Genomic DNA, 12,266 nt, shown 5'->3' with positions numbered 1-12,266 from the left:
TGAAGACTTCAGCATTGAGCAAGCGTTTTTATTTCCCCAACAAAACGTAAAATTCATTCTCGACGGAAAGCGCGCGCTTAGGCACTCGGGCAGCTGTGGAGGGTTCTGATTACAAGATCGATACTTACAGTCACTACACTTTACAGTATATGCCATGACACACTTTATACTGCTTGCATTTAATACAGCGCCACATCACGTCTTTGACGCCTCAAGTCACTTCACGGGATATACTGTAAAGTGAGTGGATCGGCTATATTTTGTGGACACAACGCGGTGGCTATGATTCCGAGTCCCTACTTGGGGCTTGGACCACTTTTGTGACGTCCACCTAACATGAAAGCTCTATATCAAATTATATCTGCCTCCAGAATTACAGTCAGCAGAAATCACAGTGAATCCTATGCCACAAAAGGCTCAATATTAAATGTAAGGATTATTGTTGTAACATTTAATAATGGTGAAAATACAGTATCTACTTTTCCGAACTGGAGAATAATCTGACCTTAGTCTCTACGAGATGCATAATTATGTGCCCTGAAGCAGAACAAAGTGAACCAAGTCATAAAGTGACCTCACAAAATCCATCCGATGAGCACGGGTGGCATTTTGACCCAAAGACCAAACGGAGAAGTGATTCAAACAGAAAGTGGAACCTTTTCATTTACATCCACCGCGAATGTGACCATGGTCTGGTAAAGATGGCGATCGGCTGCATTAGGAGAAGGATGAGGTGACTGTGGCCACCAATGTATAGGAACATAAGAATTTGCCGGGCAAAAGAGGTCCATCTAAGTTCCTCTTCCACCATCCTGGCAGTCGCTTGAGATGTCGTGTCCCAAACTATGTGCTGTGACATTTTATGGAGATGTTTTAGGGTTGATTCATGTAAAAGAATTTCATGATTATTTTACTAATCCTTGATTTTTATTTAAAAATATTGAGAAGTTGTTCCCAGTATTTTTCTGGCTCTCTTCTAAATTCCTGGCTACAGATCTCTTGCTCTCTTTGCCAACGAAGGACAGCGATAATCTCTAATGAATAGCTCCCTCAGCTGGGCATGACATTATATTGACATAATATTGTTTTACACAAGATAAAAATTGCCGGGGTAATAATAATAATGATGATCCTTGCATTTATGGCACCTTATTATGTCGTTGAGACGTCTCAAAGCGCTTCACAGAATATTTTGTAAAGTGGACTGACTGTGTATTTGTGGGTGAAACGCGGCAGCCAATTGAGCACAGCAGCGTCCCCACAAACAGTCGTGTATTGAGTGACCCTAANTTTTTTTTAGGGGTTATTACCCCCGGAATGCGATCCAGCAAAAAAACTAACAACCGGGTTCCACTTACTCATCCAAGACACTTTTTGGGGCTTTCTACCTCCCTTAATGGTCAATTGCTGTAAGCAATTGGCTGCCGGGTTTTGCCCCAAAACGCAAAACGTAAGGATTATTATTATATTATTATTAATTAACATAATGTACACTATTACCATGTGTAGTGACTGACTTTCGGGACAAATGTTGCAAACCATAATAATAATAATAATAATCCTCCCATTTGATAATAGCGTCTTTCGTGCCAAGAAAGACATCTGAAGGTTCTTCACGAGGCTTACCGTAAGGCGTAGTGACTGCGTATTTTGTGCCAAAGACAGAAGCCAATTTGCGTACAGCAATGTCCCACAAACAGCGAGTGAACGATTTTATCGGGGGTAATTTTGGGGGGAGAGAGAAACGCCCTTCGCCCTTCTCGAATAGCGCCGCGGGATCTTTTGACATCTCCCTGAACAGACAAAAAAAACGTCTCGTCGGAGGTTCACAGGGAATTGTTGGGTCAGTTTCCTTCTCGAAAGAGGACCAAAGGGTGAACGAAGGGACAGATGGTAGATGTAATTCCACTATTGACCTGCAGGCGGCAGTCCACCAATATCAAAATGTCTGCAAAATAGATCTACAAGAATAATAATAATAATAATAATATCTACAAGGATAAGAAATAATTTCAGGCAGATTCTGCCTTAAACCAAATCCAATCCTTAAGTCTTTTTTTTAATGGAAAATAAAAAGGCCCAATGAATTATACATAAATGGATTAATGTTAAGCAGTTCTGTGTCACACACACAAATCCTGAGCATTATAACTGCGAAAACACATAAATGTAGTTGGTTCCCTTCACACGACAAACACTTTTCTTAAGATTTGGTTCAGTTTTCTGATCATTTGGACAAAAAGTTTTGTGTGACGCATGAATTTTTTCCGTGAATATTTTAAAAGAATATACAAACAAACAAACAAACAGTGCTTGAAATATAGACGAGTTTCTCTCTCCTGTGTCTCTCTATTCTCACTCACTAATTGTTTAAAGGCACATTCGCCTCATGGCCGTTGGCGGGACATTTGCTGGGCGCAATCTCTACCACTTTAAAATACATAAAATACACAGTCTCTACACTTTACAGTATATCCCGTGAAGCGCTTTGAGACGTCCTCTGATGTGAAAGGCGCTGTGTCGAATGCAAGGACTATTATTATAAATATATCATCGTGTGAAATATTCCTATTATTATTGCATTCAAATGGGGCCAAAATGCAATAGTAAATGTGCGACTGTATTGACTGACGCGGTTTCAACTGTAGCCACAAAAAATAATTTGCACAACGTTTATCCTCTTCCCTCGGACAGCACCTGGAAGCGATTCACAAAGAGCGATGGACCTTTGCTATTTGACAGCCTCTGTTGTGTTGTGGGTGAGAAGCAGCAGACAGGTGAAGGGTTGGAGAGAGCTGCTGATGTGCAATCCCAGCTCCAGATCTTACCAACTCAAAGAGCGAATAAATCGCACTATTTCCTGGTTCGAGGTTCACCCCAGAACCATGCAAACCCATCTCACTCTGCAACCGCCTCACCACGCTATACAGGGAAAGTGCCAGTGTAGTATTTAGTTCTCTTCAACCGTGCCTTCGGCTCCCCTCTCGCCTCTCTACCCCCTCCTCGCTCCCTCCCTTCCCTCACTCTGACCATCTCCCCCCTTCTCGGGTCCCGATCCAACTGTCCAGCGCCTTGGGACGTCCTCCCGACGTGAAAGGCGCTCTGTAAATGCCATCTTGTCGATGTTGTTGTTGTTGTTGTTAGGCCAGGCGAAATCGTAAAGGGTTATTTTTCTGTGAAAATTCAACTTGACCTAACAAAGAGAGTTAGTTCCTCATATTTGCTACACGGCATGAATATTCCCACCCAGTTCTACACCCAAATACACACATACCACAAACACACACCCACAAACACACACCCACAGGAAAAGAAACTTGAGCCGTGCGACCCGAAGAAGTTGGGCAAAGTTTAGTACTTTAGCCTCCAGAAAACGAATCAGAACTTGGGGACAAGGTCATCAGAGGCTCACGACAACTTGCACTTTAATGTGAACACTTAGGTGAGGAGAGAGAGAGAGAGAGAGAGAGAGGGAGAGAGAGGGGGAGGAGGAATAAATGGGACGTCACGTTAGGAAGAGAACCTGCCCATGACATCAGGTGCTGGATATAAGAGGCAGCAAGACACCCGAGAGTTGCTGTGCGTTCACAGTGCAGTACAGACCTCAGTCTCTCTCTTAGCCTCCTATTCCCCCCAGTGGAGATCCCTAACCATGTTGTTCTGGCACACGCAGCCCGAACATTACCTCCAGCAACATCCGACGACCAGCTACCTCCAGTAAGTCTTTTTCTCTATCCTCTCTTCCCCTCCTCGCAGATTGGGTCGAGATTGCAAGACCACAAAAGGACATCTGAACACTCGCCACTGAGGGATCCCGTCTGTCGTGTCACTTCAGACTTGCTTTACAGGCAGTGGCGAAACCTCACGCAAGTTTCTCTACCTGACACCCACACCACTGTTTACCGAGCAGTAAGTAGGAACCAGGTCGTTAGGCGATTGGCAGATCGCTTTTCTGGGAGTAATAATCCCTTACAAAAAAAAGATTAAAAATAATGATTTCGGTCACTCAATCCACGTCTGTTTGCAGGACGGCCCCTTGGGACGTCCTCCCGACGTGAAAGGCGTTTTAACAAATGCGATTTCGTTGTTGGGACACCGCTGTGCGCAATTGGCTGCTGCGTTTCGCCCGTCAAAAAATATACTTTGCCGTATATGCTGTGAAGCGCTTTGAGTCGTCTCAACGACGTGATGAGGTGCTGTATCAAATGTAAGGATTGCTCTCATTCCTATTATTATCCTTGGCTTGGCACAGAAAACCCTGCAGAAACCTGCCGCCACCCATCAAAGCATCTGCGCCGATCCCTTCAAACCGCCGAACGTTTCGGAAATGGTACACTATAAAATGGAATTTGATTCCCCTGTCCTCCCCCCTCCCCACCCGTGCGCACCCCCACCCCCACCGATCCACCACAGTACAGAGTTACCGTTGCGATCAAGCACTTTAAATAACCTTATAAACTACGAGAGTGAGAGTTAACCAGGGAGTAATCCTCTTCACATTACTTCTCCACACACACACACACACACTCACGTATACCTTTCTAAAGCGAGAGTGGCTCAGTCGGTTGCCTTCTCTCTCCCGAGTCAGCAGGTGGTGGGTGGCTTTGAGCTCACCGTCTCACGCGATGCTCAGGGAACGCTGTATTGTCAGAGGTGCCGTCCCTTCAGCTGAGATGCTAAACTGAGGTCCCGTCCGCCAGTCGATGAAACCCCCGCCCACCCCGTGACTCCACTCAAAAAGAGCATTCGAATGATAATTTAGTTAACGTAGTTTGCACTTTAGATGAGTAGCAAAGCAGTTAGTTAGCAAAGAGACTGGGAATCAAGTTCGCATATCTTTAACGCGATCTATTCCCCTTGTTCTAATGGGAATCTGCGCGTGTGTCTGTGTGTGTATGTGTGTCTGTGTGTGTGTGTCTGTGTGTGTGTGTGTGTCTGTGTGTGTGTGTCTGTGTGTGTGTGTACACAGAGGGAAATAAGTTACTTTTTTAACTTGTGCTTCGAGGCAATATTGCCCTTGTATTTCGATCGGTTAAGCATCAGCAATTAGTGCATTCCTAACGACCCTTTGCAAAGCTTAGCTGATGGCTGATTCCTGTATTTCTAAGCCTTAAGTCACAGATAATAATAATTGTTTTTTAAAAATATTTTCTTTTTTAAAAAGTGCCTTTCGCCCACAAAACACGCGCTCACCTTGCCAGCGAGAGGATCTGGGTTAGATTACAGAGAGGGGTGAAACCTCGGGCAAGTTTCCTTACTCCATACGCCTCTGTTTACCTATCAGTAAGTAGGAACCCGGTTGCCGGTTGATTGGCAGATGCCTTACAGGGGTAATAATCCCTTCCCCCACCCCCACCCCCAAAGAGATTGATCACTCGATCCACCGCTGATTCTGGGACACTGCTGTGCGCAATTGGCTGCTGTGCTTCTCCCATAAAATACACAGTCGACCCCCTGTATACTCTGGGAAGCGCTTTGAGACGTCTCAACGATGCGATAAGGTGCTATTTCAATTGCAAGGATCAGCATTATCGTTAAGAAAAAAACTTTGATCTTCGTTCAGACTCCCGATACTCATTCCATGTCCTCTTCCAAGGAAGTGTGTGCAATTCAAGGGTTTATATATAATCTTTGCATTCGATATAGCGCCTTGTCAAGCTCTCCGGGCTACGACCCTGCGTGCAGGGTGCTATATAAACACAAGTTGTCGTTGTCGTTGAAACATCTCAAAAGTTTATTGTTCCGTACAACTTAGTGACTGCGTTTGTTGGCAAAAACAGCAACCAATTTGCACGCATGATTGTTCCACAAACAGCAATAAAAAGTGAAGGTGATATTTTAACTTGGCAGATTGCAAACCGCCTGTTGCGTTCGCCTACAAATATGTGCGGTCACTAACACGACGCAGTGAATCCCGTGAAGGGGCTTCGAGACGTCTTTCTGACCTGGAGGATTGTGCATCAGATGCAAGGATTATTCCCTTTGTTACTTTGGCATTATCAAGGACACCAGGAGCAATGTCTTGGCTTAACTTTCACAGCTCGTTTGAACCAGTTTGACTCGCTGACCTCTCTACGTTTTGTTTACACACGAAACACAAGATTAATTTCCGCACATCTCATGCGGGAGCAGTGCGACAGCAAAGCAAAATGAATACCCGCGTGCAGATGGTTTTTTTAATACTGGTTCATCTTGTTGGTCAAATCATCGTTATTCAAATCCTCCACTCCTCTCTCCCCCTCCCCCACCCCCCCCCCCCCCCACCACCACCTCTCTGACCTCCTCTCTCCTCAAAACACTACCCGTTGCCTTCGTTCCTCCGGGTCTGGCCTCCTCCTTGTCCCCCGAGTCCTCCGCTCCACCCTCGGCGGCCGTGCCTTCAGCCACTATGCCCCGAGGCTCTGGAACTCCCTTCCTATTTTCAGGTCCCTACTGAAGACCTTTCTTTTCGACCACACCTTTGGTCACCTTCCTCCCACTCCTCCCCCCCCGGCTCGGCCCCGGGACCCGTTACTGTGAAGCGCTCTGAGAAGCCGTCCGGCGTGGAGGGCGCTATATAAATCCAAGTTGTTGTTGTTGGTGGTGGTGGTGGTGATTTGCCAGCATTTTTTTTTGACTCCGAGGGAGTATGAATCAGTGACGAGACTTCTCTCTCTCAACCACTGCTGTCCTGAGGCACTTCCGAACATGTTTAAGTAGGATGAGACTTTAGTGAAAAGTTCCTGCAGCATTAAACAACGTTTTATCTTGCAACAGATTTAACTGTTAAAAATTACAGTATACTCTGTGAAGCACTTTCAGACGTCTCAATGACATGATAAGGCGCTACATCAAATGCGAGGATTATTATTATTATTATAGTATTATTATATTATTATTGTCCCTTTTTACAACAGATATTAATGCCGAGGTCAAATGTGGTAAAGTCGATGGTCAGATAGCACAGAAATGGGGTTCTTTACAATTGCTACAAATACAGTTAAACGCCTTCTTAAGTTTGCGGCGAGGGGTTCGAGCAGAAAGGCGCTGGGTTTACGCTGGGGGCTGACAGAAATTGGGGTCAAATTGCGTTAGAGCGGACAAAAACCCGAGAACTCTACTGTCGCGATTAATACTACCGGGAACTCAGCAACAACGGCAGCAATTTGCGTTTATATAGCGGTTTTCGCGCGGGGTAACATCCTGAAGCCCGTCACAAACTCCGGGTCCTCGGGAAGGAGCGGAGATGGGGTTCGGGGAGGGCTTTATTCTCAAATAGGTTTAAGATTCAAAGGAAGTAAAATGACCCCTTTTTTTTTTCTTTCTTTCTCTCTCGCTCTCTCTCTCTCTCTCTCTTTTCTCTTCTCTCTCTTTCTTTCTCTCCTTCCCTCTCTCCATTCCGAAAAGCCACCCGCCTCTGTCCCTTTAAGCAATCGACTAGAAATACCAGTTTTGATGTATATTAATGAGACTCTCTTCAATTTAATTGCCCCAAAAGACACTTATTGGATGGCAACGATAACAATTAATACTTTGGAAGTAGATTTTTTTTTTTGGGGGGGGGGGGTTTGGGGGGACTTTTGCCCCAAAACAATTTTTTAAAAAAATATATTTTCTAAAAAAATTACTTTTTTTTAAATAAAAAAAATTACTTTTTCCAAATTTTAAAAGAATCTCTCTCTTCCCCCCCCCCCCCCCCACCCCTCCTCCCCAGGATCAGGTCAAACGATCACATTCCTGGTGTTAGGGATCAAACTCTCTAGAAACCCATCTGATGATTTAATGTTAGGCTTTAATAACTTTGTTCTTACAATACGTTTGTGACTTTAATGATATAAAATGTTAAAAACAAGCAAAATAGTCTTTTTTTTCACAAAAAAAAGTGGGTGCTGTTGCTCTGGTTGGGTTTTTTTTTCCTTTTGTGCTGCTAAAAACTGATTGCATTTCATTTTTTTTACATTTACCTTTTCACATTAAGTAAAACATATCAGGACTTGGTTTCATCTAAAATGTTTTTTAACCCCAAGTTGTTTGCAAACCAGTTTTTTTTTTAATGTCATTTTTAAAAAAAAAGTGTGGATGTGTTGGGCTTTTCTGTTCTCTCTCTCTCTCTCTCTCTTTCGTGTTGTTAAAAGCTTTTCAGGGACATTCCCCTAATGCAAAGTGGTAAATGATGCTCATTGATGCTCTGTGCTCAACCAGTTCCACCCACCCACCCACCAACTCACTCCCACTCACTCACTAAGTATGGCTTGGACAGGGAGCAGTGAACTGGAGGAGATACAAACCGGTTTGGACTCGGAATTTGATCCGACCCTAATACGAATCCAGTAAGAAACCTGAATTTTAGTCATTCCTGCTCTTTAATGTGTCTTAATTGCTCTGAGACACACACACACACACACACAAAGAGAGAACTGGTCTTAAATTGCAAAGGTGGTGGCACTGGGACACACCAAAAATTGAACCTCAGCAAAGTCTGCATTTGGTGAGACTGTCCAGGAGGTGAGATTAGTTTAAGGGACAGCTGAAGGAGGGGATAACTTCAATAAAAAGGGGTTTGTGCTCCCACCCCATCTTTTCCACAGTAAGTAAAGCTGTTCACTTGAAATTGCAAGCCTTGCTTTGAAGCTGGTTGATGCTGTGGAGCAATTTGACACAGGTTTCCTGCCCAAGGCAAGTCTTTTTGCGCCCTCTCCCTCCATTAAGGTTGCAGGTCAATCTCCGCTGGTTATTTACAGACAGTTTGCTGTTTCAGATGTTGTTTGTGAGGGGAGTGAGTGTCACACAAAATAACGTGTAATACTCCTGCTCGCGCCTTCCTGAAACATTGCCTGGGTTTGGAATCTCATTTCTCCCTGAGCGGTGGGGAAGAAGGGGTCCAATTGACCGTGCTTTCGGTCATCTTCTCCCTCTCCCCCGGCTTGACGTCAGGCTCCGGCACTGTTAAGCGCTCTGAAACGCTGCCCTGCCTTGAAGAGTGTTATACAGATGCAAGTTGTTGTTCAGGGACGTTGTGATGGGGTGGGTTCGAAGGGCTTTCTTCATCCCCAACCAATTTTGTGTTAATTCGAGACTTTCTAATGTAAATCAAACAGGTGACACCTGCAACGCAATTAGCAGCAATGGCCTGAGTTTGTGGTCTAGGCTGACACTCTACTGCATTTTCAGAGCTGCCGATTTCTACACTTGCATTTGATCTAGCACCTTATCACGTCATTGAGACGTCCCAAAGCGCTTCACGGGATACACTGTAAAGCGGAGTGACTGTATCTTTTATGGGCGAAATGCGGACAGCCAATTGCGCGCAGCAATGTCCCACGAACAGCCATGGAGTGGGCGACCGATTTTATTTGTGGGGGGTTGTTGGTCAGGGTAAAGAGCGGGTGGGGGAGAGAGAGAGAGAGAGAGAGAGAGAAACTCCCTTTTCTTTTCGAATGGCGCCGTGCGGATCTTTAACGTCCTCCTGAGCCGGCAGATGGCACCTCGGGTTAACGTCTCATCCAAAACCACCTGGTTTGCTTTAGCTTGGTTTCATTTATGTTTCATCGGCCATGGCTTGGCTTTTTAATGAGCCGCAGAAAAAACGGCTGGAAACGAAAATGATTTTGATGTTGCTCGTTTCTCTGTTTTCCAGCGATGTCCTGACTCTGCCCATTTTCAAACACGAGGAGACCAGCCTCTCTCCCGGCCACGATACCAAACAGCTCCCGTTCCAGTACGTGCTGTGCGCAGCCACCTCTCCTGCGGTAAAGCTCCACGACGAAACTCTGACCTACCTCAACCAAGGTAAAATGGACCATCCTCAACATGTTCGTCGTCATCTGGCTCGCGGGCCGATTTCATCTGAGGTTGCTAGACTAGTCTAGCTCTCAACCGCCTGAGCTTTTTGCAATCTTAGGGCCAAGAACTACTGTCCAGCATTGGGCAGGCAAAGTGCTATCGTCCTGGAATCAGTGTAACATGAAAGGAAAGTATGGGTTTGAATACAAACCTTTATAGGAGGAAAAAAAAGTGCACACCATTTAGTAATTCTCTGACTGCAGATCGGAAACCAGAGGTCGAAGCGTTCGAGTTTAGGGGTTCAAGGAATTTAGGTGAATTCGAACCACGTGTTGCGATGGACACTGAGCAGAGATTTGATTTAATCTCGAACAGAAAGCATCGGCTTTGTGAAAATTCACCCAAACGCTGTCCCTTTCCAAGAGGAAAAGGATGGGGAGAGAGTGTGCAGTAATAGATATGTGAGACCCTGATGAGCTGAACTATGTAGATAGTTTCTGAGTTTAACTTGTCACTGACTGCAGAAGATTTATTTATAGATTTCACCCAACAGTTTTCACGCAAAGGGTAGTAGAAATCTGGAACTCTTTCTCCCCCAAAAGGCTGTGGCCTATGACTGGGCCCATTCACATTTTCGTGACTAAGGTGGATAGATATTTGTCAGGTTAGCGGATCAAGGCATATGGGGTAAAGGTAGATAATTGGAGTGGAGGTGCAGATCAGCCATGATCTGATAGAATGGCAGAGCAGGCTCGAGGGGCTGAATGGCCTCTTCCTGTTCCTATGTTCCTAACTTACAAACTAGTAAACGCGGTTCGCTTACTTACTCATAAAAGGGGGGGGGGGGGTGGAGGGCTTTTATATCGAGAATGTAAAGGGGAGCAGTTTGTGCATTCGTTATCTTGCAAGTTGTGATATGCTTCGAAGCTCATGTCCTCTGTCACTCAGCACAGTCAGAACATTTGGGATTCGTGAGCCCTTGATCCACGTGGTTGGGGTATGGGTTGGGTTTCACAATTGGTGTTAACACCTCACTGGGTCTCTGGCTGTATATCTCTAGACGTGATGATTCAGCACCTCAGACAGGGTCATCCACTTTACCCGTCGTTGGCACTCGCTGATTTCTGCACAAAGGTCCAGAAATGACAGCAACAAAGCAAAAGGGATTTTGAAAAATCTTAATTATTTGCAACACTTTTTCTTTCAGCAACAGGAACTGCCAAACTGTTTCGCCGCTTTACAGTATATGCTGTGAAGCGCTTTGAGATGTCTCGAAGACGTGATCAGGCACTAGATTAAATGCAAGGATTATTATTATAAAATATAGGCACTAACACAGTAAAACCTGCAAAATGCTTTTAGAGGTCCTTGGGACATGAAAGGCGCAATATCAAATACAGAGGATTATTATTATTATTTACTGTTAATTATATAATTGAGCCTTTCACGCTTCAAAGCATTTGACAAGTGTTGCGATGGACACTGAGCAGAGATTTGTTGATATTGATCAAAAGCGAAGTCAACGTTTTTTGCTTTGTAAGTGAGAGAGAGAGCTTCTGAAGGCAAGGATTGAGGGTTGGAAGGCAAAGTGCTTGGGAAGAGAATTTCAGGGCGATGGTGATTGAAAGCTCGACCCATGTTGCTCAAAGTGATTAAGGGTCCCTTGTCCCTGGGTAGCTGCCAAGCTAAAACCAGCATTCATCCCGTATCGTAGGGTTTTGTGAGTACAGTATATATTGAAGCGCTTTGAGATGTCTTGAAGACGTGATGAGGCGCTAGATCAAATGCAAGGATTATTATTATTATCATCGATATTGATTTCCGAGTTTCGCTAGCATTTGACTTCCCGGCTGGTGAAGCCACCACATACCGCTTGAGCGAGATGAACGTCACCCTGTTACTGTACAGGGTGGCACGAGCATTCAAAGCACCCTCCATCATGGTTGATCGCAGTCGTGAAGCCATTGAATCGATCTCGGTGACCGAGTGAACCTGGTGAATTAGGAATTTTTTTTTTTTTCCTGTCCTGCTCTTGTAAGGGAGGGAAGCTTACAGCAATAATAATAATTACAACTAATAATGCGTGTTATTATTATACTGGCATGCCTGTGGTCACAGGGTTTTACTTTACTTATTTTACTTTTTACATACTGCCTCACTTTTTAAATTATGCAATTTTTAACCACCCAATGTCGTGTCAATTTGCTCTCTTTCCGATCAACTAGGTCAATCTTACGAAATCTGTATGCTTGACAACAGAAAACTAGGAGATTATGAGGAAATAAATGGCAAATATGTCAAGGTAAGGCTGTACAGGTGAAAAGATCTGATCTGCATTCCTTTATTCAAAAACAAGTTTGGAAGGAAAAAGGCACCACAAACTAACTTAAAAGGCCTGAAAGTTTCACATCGGCTGTGGGCAAATTGTCGAGTCCTACAGCGCATTGGGTAGAGCACTCGCCTCGCGAGCCAGAGGATCTGGGTTCGATTCCCGGGCAGGATGA

At 44.7% G+C, this 12,266-nt stretch overlaps 1 protein-coding gene across 4 annotated transcripts in view; it reads left to right on the top strand.

Annotated features, from left to right (window-relative positions):
* Nucleotides 1–3,531: 3,531 nt before the first annotated feature.
* LOC103180435 (transcription factor CP2-like protein 1) overlaps nucleotides 3,532–12,266 on the top strand; it is a 29,665-nt gene continuing 20,930 nt past the window's right edge. For all 4 annotated transcript variants that reach the window (XM_042336420.1, XM_007896276.2, XM_007896279.2 and 1 more), the window contains exons 1-3: nucleotides 3,532–3,717; nucleotides 9,617–9,768; nucleotides 11,988–12,064. In XM_042336420.1, coding sequence (XP_042192354.1) covers nucleotides 3,653–3,717; nucleotides 9,617–9,768; nucleotides 11,988–12,064 — 294 coding nt within the window. In that variant the 5' untranslated portion in view covers nucleotides 3,532–3,652. The remainder of the gene's footprint in view (nucleotides 3,718–9,616; nucleotides 9,769–11,987; nucleotides 12,065–12,266) is intronic.

Source organism: Callorhinchus milii, unplaced genomic scaffold (genome assembly GCF_018977255.1).
Source record: "Callorhinchus milii isolate IMCB2004 unplaced genomic scaffold, IMCB_Cmil_1.0 Scaffold6, whole genome shotgun sequence".
NCBI classification, from domain to species: domain Eukaryota; kingdom Metazoa; phylum Chordata; class Chondrichthyes; order Chimaeriformes; family Callorhinchidae; genus Callorhinchus; species Callorhinchus milii.
This window is presented reverse-complemented; position numbering and strand designations above follow the sequence as displayed.